The sequence below is a fragment of the Coccidioides immitis genome (assembly GCF_000149335.2).
Source record: "Coccidioides immitis RS genomic scaffold supercont3.1, whole genome shotgun sequence".
Classification (NCBI taxonomy): Eukaryota; Fungi; Ascomycota; class Eurotiomycetes; order Onygenales; family Onygenaceae; genus Coccidioides; species Coccidioides immitis.
The window spans coordinates 8,111,894-8,134,960 of NW_004504310.1; the positions used below are offsets into that span (position 1 = coordinate 8,111,894).

Consider the following 23,067-nt stretch of genomic DNA (forward strand, 5'->3'; position numbering starts at 1 on the left):
ATCAACATGACAAATAAGGTTCACGCCCTATCACCTTCCTCGCTCAAACTCCGCGCAATTCTATTCGCTGCCGAGACGCGCCGTCCCGTGTTATGTATCTTTCCGCTAAGCACACCCAAACCCGACCCCTCGGGCCGACTCGCCGCTTCCGTCACACGCAATTTCCCGCCCCGAGCCGGCCCATGACATACGCCTCTCCCGCCTTCCCCATCACCTCGACGCCGAACAGCCGCTCATAGTACGTGCGCGTGCGGTCTCCCCGTGTCATCAGCATCAGCCGTCTCAGATACTGCATCTTGTCCATCTCCTCCTGTATCACGCCCATCAACCACGTCCCAAGCCCGCAGCTCTGGTATTCCGGATGGATATACACGTCGCAGAGGTAAATGAACGTCACGCAGTCGGTGATGAGGCGTGTCAGGCCAATCTGCTCGAGGTTCCGGGGTTCTCCAGAGTCGGAGTTGGGCGCTGGTGTGGATTTGTATATCCCGAAGCAGACTGAGTTGTCGAGCATCTGCTTCATGGCGCTTTCTGGGACGGACCGTGCCCAGTACACGTAGTCTTCATTGAACGCCGCGATGATGGACGGGATCGAGAGCAGTGACCGATCTGTGGAGATGACAAACTGTGTTTCTTCGCCTTTGTCGTCGGTGATGGAACGGGACCATTCCTTTGGCTGCTCTTGTAGGTGGTGCATGACTATCGGTTGGGTAAGAATCTATGGACTTTGAGGGATAACGCAGCAACTGGGCTTTTCTCGACCTGGCAAGTCGCCTGATCTATATTATATTCAATGAGAAAATATTTATATTCACGGAGGTGCCAGCATACGACCCTCGGCAAAACGAAAATCTCGTCTTGACCCCCTGCAATCGTTTTTTTTTAACTCAACAGAAGGAATTTCAATATCCAGAACTGCTAACTAAAGCATGCGCCAACCAAGATTGAGGTGCGTTAATTTACATTTATGTCTACTCGCGATTTTGTCCGATGCCAGCAAGTGAGTCACCTCCGTCAACATCACCTAAAGTTACAACGCTTGGAAACGGCTCCATGAGGCGTGGGTACAATACGAATCCGTAGTCCACATCGAGCCGATTGGAACTTCTTCCCGATAAGCGCTGGGCTAGGATAAATTGGCTTTGATTCCTTCCTTGGCTGATAATGTTTTGGCTAATGCCATAATTCACTTCTCATTCACTGCCCGTTGGGCATAGAGAGTCCACCGTACACACCCGTGAGCTGTCTTGTCCAGCAATAAACCTCCTCGCTTCTTCGTTGTCGTACCTGTGTCGCCTGCAGTCCCCAAGTCAGTCAATCGACGCAGTCACCATCATATTAGTTAATTGAAGGAGGGCAACCCACAACTATCGATCAGAACCTTCATTTTCCTCACACACTCTTCCCTCTGGATGAAGTGCAGTTTACCCTTGGGGCAATCCTTATCGTCGAAGCCTCCGTTAAAGGACGCTTGAAATCTTACGACAATTTGTCCAAAGGATGTATAGGCAGCTTGCCCGCTTCCTTCTGCTTTTTGATGAAAATTATGTAGATCAACTTTAAAGTCAGGGTCGACTTTGATCTTTTCGCCGCATATGTGGTCAATGGCTTCCAGTGCTTGAGCCCGAGTCATTGATTTTACGTCATTTACGTCGCCTATGATATCTCCTTCCTCGATGCCACAGAAGACGGCTTCAACGTTCTTTGTCTTGACGCGGAACACACCACAATGATCACGTACCGTGCCCCCATACTTTGCGGTCACTTGATTTGTGTCACACCCGTCAACTGCCTTGAGGAGGAAACGTTCACATGCTGCTTGGTCGACTTCGTACTCCGGGATATGGTCCGGGCACTGATCAGAATCATGGCTGAAGCTGACGGAAAGCTCCGCAGCCGAATTACCGGTTTCATAGTAATACTGCCGGCTAAGTTTGCGGTCCGGATTGACGGTCTCTCCCCCGGGGTTCGCGCAGAACTCCTTGATGCTTTTCTGCCGATCATATCTGGTTAACCAAGTGTGCGCTTTTTGTAGTACATAAGACTTGCTTACCGCAACATCGTCCCGCTTTACTCCCCTGTCGTCATTGATGCCCCTTTCCTTTTCGCATTCTAAATCGCCTTCATACTCTTGAGCGATCGCTCCCCAAATAAAGCACCCATCCTTGATGAAGCTACCGTGTTTCTTCAAGGTATTGGTGTCGCAGTTATCTAAGCACGACTTTAGGAGCCACTCACAATCACCATGACGGAGCGAATTCGCCAACTTTGCAGGGCATATTTCATTCCACTTCGTGGAAAGCGACAGCACTAGCCCGCGTCCGACGTAAGGGGTATCTTGAATCCCCTCGTTGTCTATTTTCTTGTCTTTATTGTTCTTGCAGAACCCTTTGATCTTGTCCACGGCAATGCTCCGCTGAACAGTCGGCCCGGATACCTCGGCGCAATTCGTGACATCATGGGGCGCTTTCACTGGCTTCTGCTTGCGAAACGACTCATATTCTTTCCACACCCGCTTCTCGTGAATAAAAGGTGTTTGTGCTGGCTTCGTGTTTATGAGTTCTGAAGTCGTTGGGGTTTCTTTTGGCTTGTCCTCGGTGTGCTTGGGATCATCACCTGGTTCTGGCGGTTCTGGCGGTTCTGGTGGTGGAGTTGGCGGAGGAGGGATGGGCTTGGGGCCAGCAAGGCCCACCCATGCGAGGCCACCTGCAAAGACTCCTATTAATACGACCTTGCCAGCTTTATCCGTCGAAGTGACTGTGGTTGGACCAGTAGCCGACGCGTACTTCGTCAGACGTGTCGGAGTGAATGTCTGGCTCCACGTTGAGCTACCGCTTGTGGTCGTCACGACGACCTGTGTGACTGATGCCGTGGTAGCCCTTGGCTGCAGCCTTGTGAGGGGACTGGCATTGCATGGCCCAAACACGCTTTGAAAAAGTAAGAAAGCAGTTAAAGACAACCGCATTATGACAAGGGGTACATTCGTCGGGTCTGGGACGGATCGATAAACCGTCGTTCATGGGGAGGAAAAGCAGCTATGAGGCCCCCCATTGCATATTAAATATTCGAGGTAATACTTAAAGCACTGGGATATCGAATGCATATTCCAAAGTCCACAGCGACGACCTCGTGTGATGCGCTGGTACTGTTCGGAGGATTGTTTTAGTCCGCCGGCGGCATCTCTGCGCTAACCCGCGCCCGATTTCCGCCCCCCCTTCCTCTCAACCCCAACCCCAACCCCAACCCCGGCCCCTCCGCTCCGGTGCCGCACCGTCGGAACGGGGGTCGAGCCGCATTTATAAATATTTAATTAATATGAAGCGCAGTCTCATAAATGAGGCGACTTCTCTACTATTTGCTGGTAGATGCGGCCGTTTTATTATTTTTGAGCCAAACGTACTTCATCGGCAAGCCCTCCGTGTGGTTTTGGATGATAGTCGTACATGTGCTCGCATAGCATATGTGCACAATGCATATGGCCTGCGCAGGGCCCCATGCTGACACCCGTTGCGGAGAGAGTCGAACGGTTTCAAGCACGTCCAAGTGTGTACTTCCTCTTAGCGGTTACTGCGAAATTGTTTGCTCCTTAGCAAGATACTGCTTACGGATAATTGTCCGGAATATTGGTGATACGTCTATCGAGGGGGCCTGTTTCTAGCCACCGTTTGGCATTCATAATAGCTGGCCTACATCATTCCAGCTCTTTAGATGATCTTGTTATTTCTATAGCCCGATACTAGGCTGACAACCCTAGTATTCACCTACTTTTCCTAATTCATGTTTCAATGCGTGCCAAATCATCGGGTGCATTCAAAGGGAATCCGACGAACGGGATACTCCCTAAGTACGACGGCACCGTGAGACGCAGCCGCCCGTTCTTCATGCGGCCATGCTACACAGAGTTTTGATCTGCTTCCAAGGATTTCTGCGGTGCTTCTTTATAGCTCTTATCCTGTTAGAGCCATAACTCCTTCGCTCTATTCCCAAAACTTAGAGCATAGGCCCTCTTCATTGATTGGCGATTTGATGCTCTCCGGGCTCGTCACCACCAAGTCAACGTAGATCATATGAAGCAGTCCATGGAACGCTGGCGATTCACGGAGATGCACCATGCCATGCAAACCATTCCTCTAGGGCGTGGTTTTTATGCTTGCATTCTAGTTCAGTCCCCCAAGTCCACTCGAGCCCACACCTATTATGGAAAAAGACCTCCGTGCAATGAGCGCAGGTTGCCACCTGTTTCTTGAGAACTAATCCCCAAAATTTGGCCTGCTTCAGGTAAACAGTATTTGCCCCTTTCCCGGAGATATCTTACAAAAAGGAATACATGTGTTTCGTTGGCCTGTATGAAGGCTCTATATGTTGATGGCAGAAAAGTTTCCAAATTGCTATATCTTTGTTTCCTGTATCTTTTACATGAAGTACCATGTTCGAAAGCGCCTTTCCCGGGTCCTTCAAATGGTCTGATGCGATAAGATGTGGGTATATAATATGAGAGTCATGAATAAACTGACTAGGCTCCTCTTTCTCGGCTGTGCTGTTCTCAACTTTGCCTCCATGATAACTTGCTATACCATTCACAGTAGCTGCGATGGTCTCAGGGCGGTAATTCGACAAGCCGCCGACGAAGCATTTTTTATGGCAGATCACGCAGCTTTTCGAGCTGGCCTGCAAGATCCGCAGATTAATAATGACCTTGTGCACAAGCTGCTGGGTAATCCTGGTGGTCTTCAGGCATTCGAAAGTAAGATAAGATGTCATTCTAATAAGCTATCTCTTCTGCAAATGCTGACACAAGAGAATATAGTGACAATGAAACGAGTCAAACAAGAGGTGGGGGAGCACACTAGAACCCGGCCATATGGAGCTGCAATCATTAAGTGTGGTGATGATCATATGGTTGAGGTTCCAAATCGACCAGGCCACTTCCTTGATCGTGAATTTCTCACGACTATGCGGCCAACAGTGATGCCGGCGAACCGGAGGCAAGTTTGCGTCCCGGGAGTAATCGCAGTAACATATGAACTAGGAAGAAACAATCCTCAGTCGGCCGTGCTTCTTTGCTTGAATCGGAACGGCGATCCGGTGCCGGAGGAGAATGCGATCCTTGAGGGTTGGAATGACCCTCTCGTAGAGAGCGAGTCATTGAATTTGCTGGAATCGTACCTGAGCGTGACGATGTTGCATGAATTTCTGCATGCGATAGACCCACGGAACTGTATGCTTTCTTTTCTTTTCCTTTTTTTCCCCCCCTCCAGAAATTTCAAGCATGTTACTATTGCGATCTCTAGTAGAAATACTAACAAGCTACGACGGTATCGAACAGTTCCCAGTGACCTTTCTCCAGGTGTCGCAGAAGCATATGGTTTGTCAGATATTTCAATGCTGACTACCCCTGAAAAGAGGAGAAATGCCGATAGCTACGCGCTTCTCGCTGGAGGTATGAAACTGGACATTTTCCCATATATACTTCCTAACAGCCCCGAATGTGGCCCGCGCTAACATCCTGCATGACGAATAGGGCTGTATTACCGACTAAACCCACTCAATGAAGACGGAGAATGGGAAAGGCCGTATGAAAGAGGAAGAGTACCACCGAGGGGGCCACATCCTGAGGACGATGTACTTGATATGATGAACTCTGATGACGAAGATGACTCCGATATTGAGATGCATGATGTGAAGAAGAAACTAGGCGTCCCTATGAACAGCACAGCTGGTATAGTTATGAGGAAAACCAGGAGGAAAGCTAGAGGATTGAGGCTGAGGTAGAGATGTTCATTATTGTATCTGTAATTATATAGTGCCTGTTTTCATCTGCTATTATTAGTATCATTGAGAGATATAACAATTACTGTGAACCTACCGTACATGCTCGTTCTTCATCGTTCCTGGATAATAAACAAAACATAGGAAAAACTCATGATCGATGTACAAATAGCAATGGAAAGATAGATTCCTTGGGCTAACAAAAGCAGTCTCAAAGCCTGATTGAAATGACGGCTCAAGCAAAGGATGGGTGACGTAGAACGGACGCAGTTGTTCCACTAATTGTATGGCGGTTATACTAACAATAGCTCTGTAGTAGCAGGATCCGAGATGATATCCACTTTAAAAAGAAGAAGCAAAAGGAATTAAATCATTGAACTTGCAGTACAAGTTCAGGGTGTGAAGCTAGATCAACTTCGACGGGACCAAAGTATTTCTCAAACGCCTCCTTCAAAACACGGTCAGACAGTTGCATATGCTCCCCTGGGACTGTTAAAAACTCCAGACTCCCAGCCTCATCCATGACTTTCAGACCCAGCCAATCCTCAGTGTAGATTTCTCGCTCCTGAAGGGGCTTAACATACCCAGTCGTGCTGTTAACTTCGGCGAAATGCGCACTCTGCTTGGGCACCACCAGATTGTCATCTTTAAACATGTACATGGCAAATTTATTAAGCGAAATGAGATTGCGCTTGTACTGTTCGTTCTTGATCTCCCGTTCGTTGTTGATATCAGCCAAGAAATTGCTATGCAAGAGATACTGGTCGAGCTCCTCGGGATCACGGAAATACTGCGCCGGAACAAACCGAGACTGCACCATATTCGACCACGCTCCAAATCTCAAAAGTGCCTCAGCGCCACGGCACACCCAGTCACCCGTTGCGGCGCAGGATTGGAATTTTGCAATACCATTGTGCTGGCTTCCGAACGTAACCAGATTTCGTACGGGAGGGCTATTGCATCGTTCTACATATCCACGCAGAAACTGACCACCCTGAGAGAAGCCCAGTGCATTGACAGCGGGCGCAGTGCTGAGAATCGGGTCGGACTCAAGCTGCTTGCAGACAGTTTCGAGTTGGACGGTCACATTGCCAAGGAATGACGCCTGGCGGTCTGCTTCAGGCGTGTCGCCAACATGAATAATGTGTATATATGTGCCGGGATGTGTATCTTCGGCAAGTTGTGCGATATGTTTCAGGCCTTCACGGGCAAAGTCATCGCCAAGGCCATGCCAGATGACGAGTGGCAGTTGTGTAGTTTCGGAGGTACTGGAAGGGAAAACCGGGAAAGAGACAATGGGTGATAGGAGGTGGGAAAGGAAATAAGCGTTTTGAAGCGTTCTAAACTTCATGAGTTCTTGATAGAGGAATCGATGCTGTTAGTCACCAGTGCTCAATGGATTCTCGTCCAGGCCTGCGGTCGAAGGGGGAACATCACGTCCTGCTGTTAGTTAAAAGTCACTGATAAGATAACATAGAATCTTGCCTTCCCGACTACGCGCTAGCCTAAGGTAGTTAGTTAGTCTAGCTGGAGGATACTCGGATAAATATAATACCGAGTCCGTGAGCCTGTATAAAGGGGTCGAGGTTCCTATCTCATGGCTCACTGGGCAATTATGAATACTGAAGGAGATATAAATCTTCTAGAAGCTTCAAAGTTAAAATGCAAATGTTTCCACTAATAACAAGATGAAGTGTTATTCCCCAGCAACAAATAGGCAAGCTTGGGCGGACAACTCCGACATACTCTCCTTAAAATCTCAGGCCCATGTATATGCTCATTGTCTGTGCTTCTGGATGTCTTGAAAAATGGACTTTTTTTGAAAACGATTGTCTTGGGCTTTCAAAGGCATTCATCTCCAAATGAAGAGGATCGAGGGATGACCTAACGGAGCTCTGACTTAGCCATGTATGGCTACCGCAAGCTGCTTCATCCAAATCTTGCAGTACGTTCTGACTTTTTGGCATCGCTTCTGGTGAAGTTAAATAAATCGACTGGTTTGGACTTGCAGCATTGTTATACGTTGACATCCCGCCCAGAAATTCTTCGATATAACCCCCCATTGGGCTGAACTGTGACAAAAAGTCTGTTTCTGAAGGCATAAACTGGCCATCCGCAACAACCGGTGAAGCGCAGTTTATCGACGTATTTATGGCAGTTTTGAATGTATCACTGGTAGTGGATGCTTCGCCTGGAACGGTGATGTTGTCTTTCGATTCACCCGCTTCACTGATGCTGCTGGTATCTTCGATACCAATTGGTTTTCTGCTTGCGAAGAAAGGGGAGTCCAATTTCTCGCTGGCCCGTGTTCTTTCGGTTTTTGGTCCGAACACCAGTCGTTTCCAAATTTCGTCTGCATTTGGGAAATCATCTGCCCTTTCTTCTACGGTCTGACCAAAGAAGACCGACCTTGATGATTTTGCTAGGCTTGGGCGCATTTGTCTTTCGATATAGCTGTCTGCTATATGTCCCTTAGGCATTTCATATTCCTTAGAAAAAGGAGGATTGTTATGCTTGCCGGTTAATTCGCCTATCAGGGATTTTCTCTCACACCCAGCCACACCCGAGGACGTCTCTACCGATTTCAGATGTCTCTCATTGAGAATTACAAAGTCCCTCGAACCCGGCGGGATGTACTTAGTTTGGTGTCCATGGGCGGTGAACGTACCGTTTCTATCTAAGACCGGAAGCCTAGATAGCTCTGAAGAAGGTAGACATGTCGCTCCTTGACCTAGTTCCTCAGTTTCCTGATTTTGGATTGCTGATAAATCATCATTATCCTGGTCCCAGAAGACGTCTAGATTTCCACTACTTCTTGGGTTCACAATTATAGACGATGACTCAAAGTCGTAACCCTCAATAGCCTCCTCTGTGTCGAGCAACATTGACTCCGACGAAGCCTGGCTGAGGAAATGGCTTTCTGTTCGCAGTCGGGGGGTCAGAGGTACCATCTTCTGCTCATTAATGCGTATACTGATGGCATCAAGGTTTTGCGCAGTTGAGGAGTCATCGTCCCTGTATTGTTTCTTCCGCTTCTTCGAGGGCCACTCGTAGGAACGGAATATAGGGACTCGCTGCTTTCCGGCAAGCGTCAGCCTCTCCCGATCTGCTTCTGTGAGGGGTCGCCTTCGACCGCAGTTGTATCTTTCCTCTTCGGTGGTAAAGTGCACGTTCAGCGGACGTGAGATGGAAAGGCCGGCCCAGTCGTTCTTTTGGAGGAGCCTGCGGCGTATGGCTTCAATGCTTTCATCCCGTGCTGTAGGGGATCTTAAAAGGTTCTCTTCCAGGAACTGGCCTCGACTTCTGGGTGGTTTATTGGAATGCCCGTTAGGCGGCTGGTGGCTTCGCGTTTTCAAAGCAGGCTCCGGATTTTCATTTCCCTTGAAATACTGACCGTTATCAGTGCTCTTAGAATACTCTAGTCCAGTTCCTTTCCCCTTAAACTTGATCGTCGATGGCCCGCTAGCCCCTTGAAGCTCTGGGGCAGATCCGGATATTCTGAGCGGTGACAGAGCCCGTCTTCGACCCTTGAGTGCCAACCTTCGTGCTTTGGCAAAATGTAGTTTTTCGCGGGCCTTGAGTGTGCTCTTGTCTTTGAAAGAATGACGGAAGAGCCTACCTCCGGTCCAATTCATGGGGTCATTGACTCAACTTGGAGTCTTCTTGGCCGTTAAAGGTAGATGTAAACGAGAAGTAGATGATTTGAAACGGCGATTTGGCAACAGACGATGAGCATGTGCTGTAGAGCCGGGGTGGTTCTTCGACATCTGAAGCGTCGCTTGTGGGTGGATTAGGTCCGCTTACCGCTTTCGGAAATGGGCTGCCGGGGCGCAGTTACGCTCGAGAGAACAGTAAGGCAATGAGGCGACAAACGCGATTTGATTTGATTAGGATGAAACCGACAGAATCCATATAACTAGGTACATGCAAATCAGGCAAATAATGACACTATGGCAAGTTGAGCTTCGTCGAAATTCAAGCTGAGGATGCACACTCCAAACGAAATCCACAATTAAGCACATATAACACAAGCCAAGTTCAAACACACACCCTGCTGAGGGTCAAAACACCGTGCTGTCTTTCATTCAACGGGGTACATTTCGAATATCTACTGCCTAGTATATTCAAGGCCATAATTGAACTTAAATCCCTTAAGTCTACCCAAAATAGGCCAGAGCCAGCGAAGGGTAGAGGTGCTCATTTCGTGCTTCATGCCGTCAAGGGCTTCGCTAGAACAGTTGGTGGCGATGCAGTGGTGAATCATAGCAAGGTCAAGGTCGATCAAGTCGGTTTCGTTCTTGACGGCGTCCTGGCGACGAGCCAAGCTGATGCCGTACTTTTCATGCTTGGCGGGACCGTTTTCAATCTCCACAAACGAGGTGATGTTCCAGCCCTGGGTGGCTGCGGGATCGTTTTCAATCATGTCAAGAACTTGGGCCAAGGTCTGACGGTCGCGCTCGGAGCACTGGCCGGAGATACACTCGATGGTGACATGAGACGGAAGGCCAGCTGTTGTTTTTGTTAGCTGATGACCGTGAGATATATTGATCTGCTGTTTGCTACGTACTCGCGTTGCGGGCCGCAAGTGCATCAATGGCAGCTAAGAGGCCTGTCAGCTTGGACAAGCGAGGAAAATTTCTGGGTCGTGGACTATCACTTACTTTTATCCGACTTCAATGGTGTAGCTGCACCAGGAGTGCTGAGTTGGATGGAGATGATGCCCACCATGGCACATGCAAAACCAGGCTTCATTTTCTTCAAGAACATCGTGAAAGAATTAGTAAGATGAGAAAAGTAACCCTGTAATGATAGGATATGAGCACGAAAGTATCGAAGGTAAGACCGGTGTGGGAGAGATGTTTGAAAAAAAGGAAAAGAAAAGAAAAGAAAGAAAAGGGGAAAAAAGCCCGAGAACATCGAACAGCCTGGGGGGAAGATATACCCTAGCCGAGACGTCGAAATCACATCAGAATGACTTGGTATATGATGTGTATCATTTTGTGGTCATCAACAACTCAACGTGGGTGGGCGCAGCGAGTAAGCAAAGAAAGCTTTGGCTGCTGGATTCGCTAACGACTCACAGGATGGTCCATGGTTTGGGCTTGATGGTTTGGCGAGGGAAGGTAGACCCAGCGGAGAACACGGGCAACCATCGACGGATAGTTTTAAGGTTTTTGGGATCTATTCTGCGACGACCAGACTTGAAGTCTGCAGGAGGTACCGTGGATGGAACTGTCAGCGTCAATATTAACTCAGGTCAATCAACCATCTCATCAAAATGACGAGAGTTTCACACCTGAGAGCAATCGCGAAAAAGAAGTCGTAGGATTAAGTCGACCGATGAGCCACGCTAAAATGACGATAGATTCACGGCTAAGGATAGTCATGAGGAGAAGGCCGCATAGGTCCCCGGATTCCTCATCGGCTGGTTCGAGAAGACACATCCTCTTCCTCTGCCATCGCCCGCTAGAGAACTACTTCGCTGGCAAGGACCTCGAAGAAAATGGAATACTTTTCGCGTAATTTCTCAATCGACACAGAAGCAGTGAATGAGGCCTTTATTCCGCCGGAAGAGCATGACGAGGACAGCGGGGGCATTACCCGTGACGAACAAGCGCGGAAATGTCAAAGAAATCCATGGAATAAGCATTCGCAGTCGAGAAAGAAGTACTTAATGTATTCGGCATTTATTGTCCTTCTCCTGTGTCTTGTGCTGCTTGGCGTTGTCGTAAGACTGTCGATGCTGGCTTTCCAGAGCTCAGGGTGTGAAAAGACGTCGTGCACGAACGTATCGGGCCTACCTGATGCCGTTTATTGTAAGGTGCCCCATTTGAACAGGCATGGCACCCTCGCTGGGGAGAACTGGGCTAATGTCAATACCAGCGCCGGCACAAGCTGTCAAGGAATTCCAGGCTGTGCGATTTGACGGCAGGGTTGACACCAGAAACATATACAAGGGGGCTCCAAGCTCCCGGCTTGACGACGCTTGGAGAGAGCTTTATGATGGTATGTCGGCGTTTAACAGTCACAAGGTAGTAAAAATAAAAAGTATTGACACATTGATAGTTGAGCCTTTCCTAGTTACAGCGCAGGAGCTGAAAAGGATCCAGAAAACCAGCGTCGAGGTGCCTTCTCGACGTGGATATCACCTCGCCAAGCTAGCTGTTTTTCATCAGCTGCATTGTCTGGCAAGTAGCAAGTCATTGGGAAGGGGAAAAAGAGCGAGAGCTAATATGCAAAGATATTAGGATAAAATCCGTCAACATGTCCACAACGACCACTATCAGCGGACAGATGAAGGGAAATCGGTTTCAGTTATAGACCATGTCGGTGAGTGAAGCCAGGCGGTGATTGTCGGATGTGTCCATAACGTTAAGCATGCTTGAATGCAGACCACTGTATCGATATTGTCCGCCAGGCGCTCATGTGCCAGGCAGACACAACTCTCATCACATTTAACGATGACGGGGCACTCGCGCCCGTGAAGCCTGATTTCGAGGCCACGCATGCATGCCAGAATTTTGACAAAGTCCATGATTGGGCGAGGGAGAGGGAATTCAATATGACAGAGGAAGCGATACGAAATCCTAAACCTTTTAGGGATGATTTGATTGATGCGATTAACAGAGAACTCGGGGAACGACGCAGTGGTTGACGGAGAATTGTCACCTTGCTGTCGAGTTTGCTCGGTTTTGGATGTTTGACTTTGTTTGATCCACAAGCTCGTTGACTAGTTAGTCAGCACACTAGCATTGAAATTTGAGCTTTTTGCAAAATCTCTCTTCATTCTCTTTTTCTTCTCTTCCGTTTCATTTCAGAGCAGCCTGCTTTGCTCGTATCTAGACCACTACGCAAAGTTGATGAGGATGACGGTATGCCCTTAATGTCGAAGGTCGACAACACCTTGGTAATATGGCACAAAATTGCCATCACCAGACCAGCACCCAAAAGGTAAGAGAGAGAACCCTACCAACGAGCTCACCTCCTGGGCCTCTTGTGATGATTCCCAATTCTTAAGCATAGTTCACCTGAAGGTCCCTGGACCACTGAACGACAACCCATCATCATTTTCTTTCACCTTTGTCTGAGTTTGAGCCCAACGTTGATTGACCTGCCTTCATTCTGATCTCTCTTGATGTTTCCAGAAGCTGACAGACGAAAGAGTTCTGACCAGGATACTTGAGTGTTTCATCTCCGATTCCTACCGAAAATATGATTGGCGTCACGAGAACGGAATGGCTGAAGTTGCTGCATTGCTGCCCAATCTATTGTAAGGACCAATCACAGTAACCCGCCCTAGTAGACGGCCCGCTGCAGCCCATCTCGGATACCTCGTAGGAACGTCATCCTCGGTCATCCTCTTCTCTTGTTCTGGCAGGCTGAGGCCCCTTTCTCTCATCTTCTTCCTGGGCGTAAATATGTTTGTACGAGCCATGCCTCCGTATTGGCAGGCGAGAAGTGCCTGTTCCAGTGGCTGTTGTCACTCAGACCTGACACAGCTGCGGTCGATGATGTGACATTTGATGCAGAGTCCCTTGTAATCACATTCTCGGACTCGCTGGGATCGAATCAAATCAGCCACCGATTCCCACTGTGGTCGCTGAGTTTGTGCGACTGGTGGTCACCAGTCTGAAAGGGAACACACTTGCGGCGCATCCGTCTGCCACGTCAAGCGATGTGGAGCTGAGAGCCGTGGGGAGGGGTGGCCTGCTGCGGCGGAATCACTCCCACTAGCTCCCGCCGTCGAATCAATGCTGGAATAACCGTAGAAAAGCGTCGTCGAGCTGCAGAAAGGCTGCATTAATGCCGTCCTGCACTGCTACACTGTGCCCCGCCTTGCATCATATTGGTGGATGGGTGAGCTGGCTCGGTTCTGGCGGCGTTCACCCGCAGTTAAAGCCTGATCAAATCCCCTTTTCCCGTCTGCCCTCTCCTTCTTCCTCTCTTTTCCTCCTTTTCTCCATACAACCCTCAAATCGTCTCTCAGGCTTCCTTACAGCTGCGTCCCAACGCTTTATCATTCGATCTACTCTCCATTAGACATCTCTCGACCGCTTCTCCGTTTCTGATTGCAAAAAGGTTATTTTTTACGTGGACCGTTTGACACCTTGCATTCCACTTCTTCCTGGACATTAAATTCTCAGACCAACTTCGGCCCAACACTGGAATCCAGTCCACAGGTTTCGTTTTTGCTTCTTGTTTGCCTGAAGATAGATCAGCCCAGTTGCCAGGTCCAAGGATATTCAGCCCATTTTTGCTCCCAACTAAATAAGCGCCTTCACTCCTCAGAAACATCAGGTAGTTCCCATTTCTTCTTGTTCACGCACTGCATCATTCCCCCTCAAATATTGTTCCATGTCATGTATTCCTTGACTTCTGTACTTTTTCTTTCTCGGCTTTGCTTGCGTTTCTTCGACTCTGTTCTCCGTGGATGCCTGGCCGAGATGATTCGAAACCTTTTAAGGACAGCCCAAATGGACGCCGATATTCCTGGAATACACTTTTCAAGCTACTGTCTGGAGGCTCTTTAGCCATCGTCACGACGGCCCTCCCGCAAACCGCGTGGCTGGGTACGCTCTGACTATACTTTTGAGTGCATAATGCTGCATTCTCCGTTGGATAATGAAATCTCGACCCAAGATATGGGTTGTCCGTGGATCTACAAATGATGATAATGATGATGCTTCTCTGACTCCCGAACCTGAGGACTTTCCGGAGTTGCCAATGGATCTTTTTGAACTCTTCATGATCGGCCATGGCCTCAAAAGAATGATGAACAACTAACGAGCAGTGCTTCTGTCGATAAGCATGGGCTCAATGCAGCAAAAAACACAAACCCAGTCTGCTAGCTGTTGCCTCTTTCTCCTGGATGGCCTTACGACCCAGATACATGGACACAGGCGCCAGCCCAGGCCATGGATGTTCCCGCTGTTTCGTGCTCGGTGGCTTTGTCATCGATGCGTCGCTATTCGTTTTCCTGGCTGACAGAACAGTGCCCTGTTACACGAAACCCCAGGATTTGTTTGCCAGTCCTTGGATCTGATTGCTCGCTACTCGTTTGCTGTCCTATGTGATGTATTACAAATTTGCAACGCTCTTTCTTCCGGCCCAGTTTTGTGTGCCCAGTCTCGACAGATCAGCCTGAACGCCCCAAGCCTGGAATACCCTTGGATCCTCTATTCATAACTGGCAATTCTCAGGGTTTCTTCATCGATAGTATGAAATAATTGCTCGGACTAGCAACGTGTCTCCTGAGCCTCGATTCCTGGTTCGTAACAATGCTGCTGTAAAAGTCATGACTAGGGAATCGTGCGGCTAACCAATATTAGGGACCCTACGGATATCAAATCATTTCCTTTGCCCAGTTATTGCTTGCTGCTACGTTCGAGAACTTTGAGATTTTAAGGCGATGGTAATACTAACTTTTGTGCTTGTAGTCTATTTTTTCTGGTGTTTCGCCGACAGGACATTCAGTCACTATGGCTTCAAAAGCAAAGACGGGCCCACTGAGGCTATCAATACCCAAACCAAGCTCTAAATCAACGAAGTCCCAACTACCCCCCACTCAAAATTCCACAAGCCATGATTTCTTGGATATCTCCAGGACAATCCCGGATGATGACTACTCTCAAGATGCCTTTTCATTGTCCCCAACGTTTAATGGCCAAAGCGGCTTTAATGACTTGAGCCAATGGGCCTTTAATGATGCTGTCTTGTTGAGCTCCGATATAAGCTCCACCAGCGAGGCTACTGAGGAATCGTTTGACACCAGATCAATCCAAGCGGGCGATTATGATATGTCAGATGCCCAGATGCTTCCATTTTCTTCGTGTTCTCCTACATTGTTCCCCAAGGCCGATGGATCCATGGACCAGTCTCTTTCTGAATTCGGACAGCTTTCTGGCATCTCAAGCTCTCAGGACAGCAGCCCACAGTTATGTTTTCGCAATCCACAGGGATATCAGGATTTTAATGCTCTAGGCTTCTCTTTTGATAATGACGCAATGCACCATGCTACCGGGATGAATGATGTAAAACCCATGGGATTAAGTGTGGCCCCTCAGAGGATGGTCAAATCCGAAACATTTGGACAGGTTCCGTGGGATTCTATCTCTGGCGATATCAACGCCGCGTCCAATGTGACTCTCAGTGGCAGTCGTATCAACAGGCTTCCGGCCACGCCTCCACTCACTGAGGCCAGTCAGGATATGTCTGTCACTTCCGCTTGCACTCAAACGTACACCTTCCCTAACCAAGACGGCTCTCAATTTGTCGATCTCTCTGATACATCCTCTCTTTCCAACCAAAATTTCAGCATTGGGGCCCCCTTTCACCCTCTCACACCACCTCTCACTGAGCTGGACCCAAATAGGTAAATTCAAGAATGCTGATTTACGCTTGCATCGTATATCAGGCTTAATGGGCGAGGCTAATACTTGATACTATCGAATAGGACAATCCGCCCACAAAAGCAATCCCATAGGCCAATTCTTTCTGCTGCAATCACTTGCGCCTCGGACAAGGAGTCAGAGTTCTTTTCCTTGCAACAAACTATGGGCCAAAAGTCAAAGGATCCCTCTGACGGGAAAAATCCTCGTGACCATGCTTTTTACTCTCTTCCAACCCGGAGCGATGGAAAATACCACTGCCCGTACGCCACTGGAGATAACCCTTGCAAGCATACTCCTACAACTCAGAAGTGCACTTACCAGTAAGTCCTCCTAAGTTATACAGTGACATTTCACCGGACAAACTGACCGTGATTACTAGCAAATATCTGGATTCCCACTTGAAGCCCTATCGATGCAAGGTCCCACAATGTGTTGATGCCCACTTCTCCTCCAATGCATGCCTATTCCGCCATGAGCGTGAAGCCCACGGGATGCATGGTCACGGCGAGAACCCCCACTTGTGCCGCTTCCCTTCCTGTGACAGATCTATTCCTGGAAACGGATTCCCTCGTCGCTGGAACCTCCATGACCACATGAGGCGTGTGCATGATTATACTTGCTCCGAGAAGGCCAGCTCACCTGAAGGATCGCCAATCGCATCAGGAAAATCTCCAGCAGGCAAGAAGAAGGAGACAGCCATCCGCAAGCGCAAGGGTGTCGTCTCTGGTACCCAGACAATCAAGCGGGTCAGACCCACACAGGCTCAGTCCCAATCGCAAGCTGCCATGAAAGCCTCCCAAGCACATACCGACCAGCAGCTTCAGAATGCGGAGAAGAACTATAATGCCTGCTTGTCAGAGATCAAGAAAGATCTCGATAACATCAATCCTCAGGACCCAGCAATGCATGAGCGTATTAATGCAAGGCTTCAGGAACTGCACACCCATGCATTGAATTATCGATATATCAAGGCTAGCCAATTGGCGACGAAGAGAGGATCCGGGAGCTCCTCATAAGTCCCACCTAAAAACATCTTTCGGAATTACTTTTCTCTGGTGATTATTACACATGTGTTTTTTGTATGATCAGTATCGGCGTTTTCTATTTTGTTTTTCTTTCGGTTTCGACCCAGTTTTGGACTCTCCCACGGCCCGATTTATGGATTGCATCCGGGACCTCTAGGAAAAAAAAAATGTTTCTTTCTCGACGAATGCGGATAACAGGCCCAATTTTCTCCTGCCTAGGGATATGGCAAAAACGTTTTAAAGGATATTTGACCGGATTACGATGATACGAATCCCTTTTGTTTGTCTTGCCTTTTTCAAGAAGTGTTTTACTTTATCAGTGTTTTCATGTATTGCGATTGACGGTGAAAAGAAATCATGACTATCAAGTGGATGGCTGTGTATGGCAAAGGGGATTCTATTTATATTCTTTTTTCATATTTGGTGCGTGTCCTCGGGGCGGATGTAACTATCGACTTTCTGTGTATGTATGTGGCATTGTGATTACTGGGTGACTTTGCGGGAAATGGCTTGGATTGGGATATCTTATCTGGATGGACTGGCCATATCAGAGCTACATAGGATTCTCTAGCTCTTAGATTTATTTGCATATGGACTTGCAAATGAAGAAATATGATTTATGTTGTTTTCAACGGGCTTCTTTTGCCGCTGCTCAAACATTTGAACGGGCATACAGGAAAGCCATAATCAGGGCGAGCTAGATGTGATAGCCCAGAGCTTGGTATGATAAAGTAGAGAATGGACACAATATGAAGTTGCACCTCAATTCGTACTGTAATATATTTTTGAAAGAACCGCTCTTTGTGTCTACCTCCAAGATTTTCCTGCCGCCGATTATGTTCGAATGGACATGGTCGCGATTCCAATGCTGTTCTGTTTTCATTAAATGCGGATATAACTATCCGTTTCCTCCGTTATTCCTATTTATTCCACCCCCTCAAACTCGCCATTTAAAAATCGCACAAACGCCTCGCCTACTTGCTCTGATCCCATCGATCCCGGACCTTTCCCATGGCCTTGCCCAAGATACGCCCGGTTCATTCCCACCCATTGTCTTCTTAGCCTCTGAAGTCGTGGCAGCGCCAATACTCCTCCTGCACCAGCAAGTTCTTCTGTTGGTGATGCAGCGAGAGCAGTGCTAGGAATAAATACGGGTATAGAGATGTCTGGGATAGGGACAGATATCCCAGGGGCTGTTGGGTCGGTCAGTGTACTCGAGACACCGAGAGAGGAAATTGTAGGGTGGGTTTGGGTGAAATTGCGGATGTGAGTGACGATCTCGGATGTGCGCTTTTCGAGGGCGTAAAGGGCGCCGGGGTCGGTGGTGGGTGGTTGCATCGTTGCTTGATGAGGAACGATTTTGGGGCGAGAGACGCGGGTGCGCGGCGTCGTGGTTGCCGTGGAAGCAGTGTCACGGACTGATGTAGATGAATTTTGCTCTGAAAGATTCGAAGGGTTAGACGTGATGGTGAGGTAGGAGGAGGCAGTAGATGCGTCGGATATTGTTTGGCCCGTTAATGCAGCCCAAATTGATTCTATAGGTGGTGTGGGATCGGACCAAGGAACAGTAAATAGTGGCTTGTCCCAGCGACTTGACGTGGACGGCTCTTCGAAGCGGAAGATCAAATTTTGTAAGAGTTCAGGCGGATAGGGTTCATCGTCGTTGGTAAACGTCACCTTCGCCGTAGGAATCTCCTCGGCGCTCTGGGACGTTGGCCCTTGCAAGTTTTGCTTCAGTTCATCATCCCCATTCTGCACCTTCTGGAGACGTGCTTCGTTATTCTTGACGCACTGATCTATCGGCGTTCCAACGTGCACCTTGATATCACCACTGTGTCAGCTTTTTTCCTTCCTCAAACAACAAAGCATGTCATACTACGCAACACGTCGTCGATGCCGCTTTACTCTCACACCACAGTTGGTATCTCCACCCCTTGATGTAGTTCATCCCATCCACGATTACGATGCTATCCTTTCCCAGTAACCTCTTCACCCGCCCGTACACAACGGCCCGGGCTTCCTTTTCAGAACGCGCCGTATCATAAACTGTTCGCGGATGGGAAACATCATGCGATGTGACAATGTGAATCTTATAGCGACCCTTTTGCTGTTGTACTTGTGGTACCTCTTCGGAAGCTTGTGATGGAGGGTGGAGGCGGTTTTGGAGGTCTTCGAGCAGGGTGGAGAGTTGATTGGCCCGGTAGGTAAGACCAGAGCACGGGTATCCGGTTAGGATTATGAGCTAGAAGATGTGTGAGGAAAATCTCTGGGCTGCGCAGGTACAAGCAAGACTCACTGGCATTCTGTCGAGCGGAGAACGGCGCGGGGATGGCGGGGTTGGTTGGAACGGGCGGGACTTTTCGTCAGCGGAGTCGAGCGCGCGCAGCTTATGTAACTAACTAACAACCAACCAAACTAATAGCTAAACAACGGGCTCTTGGCACGGAGCGGAACTTTGCCCCTGAGCAGGGAGGGCCAGATGGTTCTTCCGCTGGTTTCCGCGGAAAATTGATGGAATTCTGTACCTCTATGGAGTACCTAGATCACAGTCCATCATGGATGATGGCACCATTCAAGGACCTTGCTATTTTATAGGGTTTTTTGACTCCCAAATTCTCTTACCTTGAATTGATTTCTCAATTTCGAGAATCTCAATATCCCTGACTCCGCCCTGACATAGAAAAGAGCTGCAACCATCTTACCAAAAAATGGCTTTTTTTAGTAACTTACCCTCAGAGCTCATCCTCAAAATCGTGGCCTATTTGGAGGCTCTTCACGATATTATATCCCTGGCCTTAGTATGTCGCTACCTTCACGATGTCATCGATATCACAGAGCGGCGATATTATCATCGGATATGTTTGCAGAGCGACCATTGCTATGTACGGGCTTATTGGTTGCTACTTCGGATGCTCAGAGAACCGCGATTGCGGCTATATGTCCGTGAAATTGAGGTATACATCTGGCCCACAGCGTCTGGTTTTGCACCCATCGCACGTCTACCCGAAACTGCTCCGGAAGACAAGAATGCGTATAGGGAGCTTCAACCTATCATCCCCTTTCTCAATGACGCCGGTGTGACTGATGAAACGGAACTAAAAATGCTGCTCTCCTGGATACAAATGTATGAATTTGTGGCACAAATTTCTACCTATGTTATTCTGCAGAGGCCTCTGCTAACTCCTTTTTCGAGACCCTGCCGCCAGGGACCTCCAGGTCTTTTAGCACCCGCTGCTTTGGAATCATTTGCGATTGCATTTATGTCGCTTTCGCCAAACCTTGAAAAGCTAAAGCTTTGTAGATTGTCCACCAAATCTTTCCTTCGGTCTGTTCTGAAGAATGCTAGAGACAACGCTATGAGGTCTCTGAAAAATATGAATTCCCTGCAGAACCTTCGAGAGGTTCATATTGGCAGCAACTTTTTACCTGAGACATTCGAAACTTACCTACTCAATAGCTTGAAATTGTTCCACAAATATCCAAATGTCGAGAAACTCGTGGTGAGCTGCATGAAAGCTCCACAGCGTGAACAGCGCGTCCTGGCACCTAGGACGTCAAATTTCCGAAAAGTTTACATTAAATCATCTTGCATGACCTCTCGCCTCCTCGCTAACATCATTAGACATTTCAAGACCCTTAACGAGTTCACTTGTTCAACAGGCATCAAGTCGCCAGATGAACTGATTGAACGTGGTAACTTCACCGCCCTCGAACCTTTACAGTTGAAGCAGGCCCTCCTCGACCATAAAGATACACTGCGTCTGTTGGATCTTGACTTGGATAGTGACGTTATGGACATCACACGAGGAGTGATACGCTTCGGACACAAGCATGAGTTAGATGAATGGCCCCAAAAGCTAGGAAGCGGCGTCCCTGTGTATCTACCAGGAACCATTGGATCCCTAAAGCAATTCGCTGCGCTGACCCACCTTCATATAGGCGTTCAGTCATTGCTTGGACACCCTAAAATATTAACGGATTTTCCTGCTCCTGCAGAGTTCAAGCTGGCCAGTATTCTTCCTCCAAATTTACAATTTCTCTCCATACGCGGCTATCGTTCAGGAAGTTGTGCCTTTCACATCTCCAAAGTCTCGGAGTTGATTGAAACCAAAAAGTCGTGTTTACCATCATTAAAGGGAGTTTGGGGTCTTGAGGACTTGAAGTACGGGGTTAAGGTCCCGCATGGAAAACAGCAACCGCCTCCATGGCAACTTTGACTTCTCCGTTATGTCTCTGCCATCTCAAACGGCTTGCATGCTTGGTGAGAAACTATTGCTTATACATCAGTGCCCTCCAAGCCTCATACTATTCAAAGATGTCAAGAATAGCACAGCCGAACCCATGGCGCTCTTCAATGAAATAATGATATAAGAAATCACTGATTTGTGCCTTTAGGCGAAGAGATTCATCGAATTAGACCCGCGGGTTCATATACTACCCCTGGCCAATTATTCCATCGCCCCCATTAAATTCTTGAATCAGCTTTCCAATTCCTCTTGCTTCCACCTTAATTCATAACCGAATACAGTTCGTCGAAGTGTCTCATCCTAAAAGCTTGGTTAGCCCTGCGAAGCTGGCAGGACGACATTGAGACTCACTCCAGGGTCCTCTTCGAATAAGAGCTTATCCAATACTTTTTCAAACAATTTCGTCACTTGGAACCCACTGCTTTCAGCCTTGGGAAAGAAAGCAGCGATTTTGTCCAACAGCCAGGGCTGATAGGGCGTAAATACAACAAATGCGGCAGCATCTCTTGACTTTTTAAGCGTTTTCTGCACGCTAGCTATTAAATTGTGATGCTGAGGGTGGTTATATATCACGTCGGCGAGGATGAGCACATCGAAGCCTTCCTCAGGAGACTCTAGATGGCTCAAAACGTTGGCTGGATCAGCGCCCCATAGATATCCCTCTACGCGCAAAGAACACGGAAACGGCGAGCTGGCGCGAATCAATTCCTCCCAGGCAGTGGCATTATATCGCAGATTGGCAATCAGGTCTAGATCCGGATAGTCCGTCACGACGACCGTTTTCGCGCCTTTAATCGCGCAGACTAGACTGGGGAGGCCGGCGCCAGCGCCGAGTTCGAACATGGTTTTGCCTTGGATCCATGATTCCGCGTGGGTTTCGAGATAATCTGATACTATCCTGCCGGCGTTCCAAAGTAGGTAGCCCTCTCAAGGCAAAATTGTCAGCTGCAAAGTTCAAGAAGTAAGAGAATTTGGGATGTGGAAACATCTGGCTCGTATGTACATAAAGCGGATGATCACCGACAAGTCGTATGCTCAGAGTTTCGCCGGAGAGCATGCGATGCTCCGCGAATGTGGGGGGTTTTGGAGGCGGGAGAAAGCCCTCTGGTTCTTGGAAGACGGCACCGAGGCCGAAATTCTCATTATCTTCGGTATTGGATGACATGAAGGCGGATGGAAGGAATCACAGAAGGATAAGCAAGAATGGTTAAATTACAACGATCCTCGACATCGAGGAATTACCTTTTTCTTTTTCTTTTCTTTTTTTTTTTAATTTTTTTGTGCCCACCGTTGAGGCTCTGCGGGGCTTTTTTTGGGCTTGAGGTGTGGTGAACTTCCGCCAAATCCCATCCCTGGGCAACGGGCTGCTTAAAGTTGAAATTCACATGTTGATAGACTTGTTCAATGGCACCTCAAATTTTTATTCAAAGCGCCTCCCCGCTGAAAATCCGAGCCTCTTTCAGTCGCCTTCGCCGTTGTCCGAAATCATGGAGGTTATTGTAGAAGTTTCTTCAACCCTTGGCGTTTCCCGCTGCCCTCAGGGCTACCACTCCCCGACCTTCAGAAAAATGGCGAGGTCTTGCATTTGAGACAGGTTGGCCTGTCTCAACTATATGTATGAAATCCCCCTTTTTC

At 48.3% G+C, this 23,067-nt stretch overlaps 14 protein-coding genes across 14 annotated transcripts; 5 read left to right on the top strand and 9 right to left on the bottom strand.

Annotated features, from left to right (window-relative positions):
* Window positions 1-151: 151 nt before the first annotated feature.
* CIMG_10473 (GNAT family N-acetyltransferase) lies at window positions 152-697 on the bottom strand (the record flags this gene model as incomplete). The annotated part of the gene is made up of 1 exon (XM_012358795.1): window positions 152-697. One exon carries the CDS (start codon window positions 695-697, stop codon window positions 152-154), a length of 546 nt encoding a protein of 181 aa, XP_012214218.1.
* Window positions 698-1,342: 645 nt separating this feature from the next.
* On the bottom strand, window positions 1,343-2,965 carry CIMG_10472 (uncharacterized protein; the record flags this gene model as incomplete). Its single annotated transcript, XM_012358794.1, has 2 exons — window positions 1,343-1,993; window positions 2,054-2,965. The coding sequence occupies 2 exons, from the start codon at window positions 2,963-2,965 to the stop codon at window positions 1,343-1,345; spliced, it is 1,563 nt and encodes a 520-aa protein (XP_012214217.1).
* A 1,535-nt stretch (window positions 2,966-4,500) lies between these two features.
* CIMG_00104 (uncharacterized protein) lies at window positions 4,501-5,772 on the top strand (the record flags this gene model as incomplete). Its single annotated transcript, XM_001246332.1, has 4 exons — window positions 4,501-4,744; window positions 4,808-5,218; window positions 5,327-5,440; window positions 5,522-5,772. 4 exons carry the CDS (start codon window positions 4,501-4,503, stop codon window positions 5,770-5,772), a joined length of 1,020 nt encoding a protein of 339 aa, XP_001246333.1.
* A 101-nt stretch (window positions 5,773-5,873) lies between these two features.
* CIMG_00103 (palmitoyl-protein thioesterase) lies at window positions 5,874-7,178 on the bottom strand. Its single transcript, XM_001246331.2, has one exon. It carries the CDS (start codon window positions 7,118-7,120, stop codon window positions 6,140-6,142), a length of 981 nt encoding a protein of 326 aa, XP_001246332.1. The 5' UTR covers window positions 7,121-7,178; the 3' UTR covers window positions 5,874-6,139.
* Window positions 7,179-7,469: 291 nt separating this feature from the next.
* On the bottom strand, window positions 7,470-9,404 carry CIMG_10471 (uncharacterized protein; the record flags this gene model as incomplete). The annotated part of the gene is made up of 1 exon (XM_012358793.1): window positions 7,470-9,404. The coding sequence occupies one exon, from the start codon at window positions 9,402-9,404 to the stop codon at window positions 7,521-7,523; it is 1,884 nt and encodes a 627-aa protein (XP_012214216.1). The 3' UTR covers window positions 7,470-7,520.
* A 473-nt stretch (window positions 9,405-9,877) lies between these two features.
* On the bottom strand, window positions 9,878-10,536 carry CIMG_10470 (uncharacterized protein; the record flags this gene model as incomplete). The annotated part of the gene is made up of 3 exons (XM_012358792.1): window positions 9,878-10,278; window positions 10,337-10,369; window positions 10,431-10,536. 3 exons carry the CDS (start codon window positions 10,534-10,536, stop codon window positions 9,878-9,880), a joined length of 540 nt encoding a protein of 179 aa, XP_012214215.1.
* Window positions 10,537-10,846: 310 nt separating this feature from the next.
* Window positions 10,847-11,213, bottom strand: CIMG_10469 (uncharacterized protein; the record flags this gene model as incomplete). The annotated part of the gene is made up of 2 exons (XM_012358791.1): window positions 10,847-11,001; window positions 11,066-11,213. 2 exons carry the CDS (start codon window positions 11,211-11,213, stop codon window positions 10,847-10,849), a joined length of 303 nt encoding a protein of 100 aa, XP_012214214.1.
* Window positions 11,214-11,272: 59 nt separating this feature from the next.
* CIMG_00101 (uncharacterized protein) lies at window positions 11,273-12,424 on the top strand (the record flags this gene model as incomplete). Its single annotated transcript, XM_001246329.2, has 4 exons — window positions 11,273-11,585; window positions 11,836-11,933; window positions 12,018-12,099; window positions 12,162-12,424. The coding sequence occupies 4 exons, from the start codon at window positions 11,273-11,275 to the stop codon at window positions 12,422-12,424; spliced, it is 756 nt and encodes a 251-aa protein (XP_001246330.2).
* Window positions 12,425-12,681: 257 nt separating this feature from the next.
* Window positions 12,682-13,503, top strand: CIMG_12904 (uncharacterized protein; the record flags this gene model as incomplete). Its single annotated transcript, XM_004445933.1, has 4 exons — window positions 12,682-12,720; window positions 12,915-13,039; window positions 13,108-13,189; window positions 13,348-13,503. 4 exons carry the CDS (start codon window positions 12,682-12,684, stop codon window positions 13,501-13,503), a joined length of 402 nt encoding a protein of 133 aa, XP_004445990.1.
* A 624-nt stretch (window positions 13,504-14,127) lies between these two features.
* Window positions 14,128-14,526, bottom strand: CIMG_10468 (uncharacterized protein; the record flags this gene model as incomplete). The annotated part of the gene is made up of 1 exon (XM_012358790.1): window positions 14,128-14,526. The coding sequence occupies one exon, from the start codon at window positions 14,524-14,526 to the stop codon at window positions 14,128-14,130; it is 399 nt and encodes a 132-aa protein (XP_012214213.1).
* A 722-nt stretch (window positions 14,527-15,248) lies between these two features.
* CIMG_00099 (C2H2 finger domain-containing protein) lies at window positions 15,249-17,821 on the top strand (the record flags this gene model as incomplete). The annotated part of the gene is made up of 3 exons (XM_001246327.2): window positions 15,249-16,141; window positions 16,223-16,480; window positions 16,540-17,821. The coding sequence occupies 3 exons, from the start codon at window positions 15,249-15,251 to the stop codon at window positions 17,174-17,176; spliced, it is 1,788 nt and encodes a 595-aa protein (XP_001246328.1). The 3' UTR covers window positions 17,177-17,821.
* Window positions 17,822-17,926: 105 nt separating this feature from the next.
* Window positions 17,927-19,487, bottom strand: CIMG_00098 (protein KTI12; the record flags this gene model as incomplete). Its single annotated transcript, XM_001246326.2, has 3 exons — window positions 17,927-19,003; window positions 19,062-19,427; window positions 19,482-19,487. 3 exons carry the CDS (start codon window positions 19,485-19,487, stop codon window positions 18,110-18,112), a joined length of 1,266 nt encoding a protein of 421 aa, XP_001246327.2. The 3' UTR covers window positions 17,927-18,109.
* A 406-nt stretch (window positions 19,488-19,893) lies between these two features.
* CIMG_00097 (uncharacterized protein) lies at window positions 19,894-21,402 on the top strand (the record flags this gene model as incomplete). Its single annotated transcript, XM_001246325.2, has 1 exon — window positions 19,894-21,402. The coding sequence occupies one exon, from the start codon at window positions 19,894-19,896 to the stop codon at window positions 21,400-21,402; it is 1,509 nt and encodes a 502-aa protein (XP_001246326.2).
* A 39-nt stretch (window positions 21,403-21,441) lies between these two features.
* On the bottom strand, window positions 21,442-22,710 carry CIMG_00096 (nicotinamide N-methyltransferase Nnt1). The gene is made up of 3 exons (XM_001246324.2): window positions 22,436-22,710; window positions 21,784-22,356; window positions 21,442-21,732 (listed from the first exon to the last, which is right to left on the bottom strand). Exons 1-3 carry the CDS (start codon window positions 22,595-22,597, stop codon window positions 21,664-21,666), a joined length of 804 nt encoding a protein of 267 aa, XP_001246325.2. The 5' UTR covers window positions 22,598-22,710; the 3' UTR covers window positions 21,442-21,663.
* Window positions 22,711-23,067: the final 357 nt, after the last annotated feature.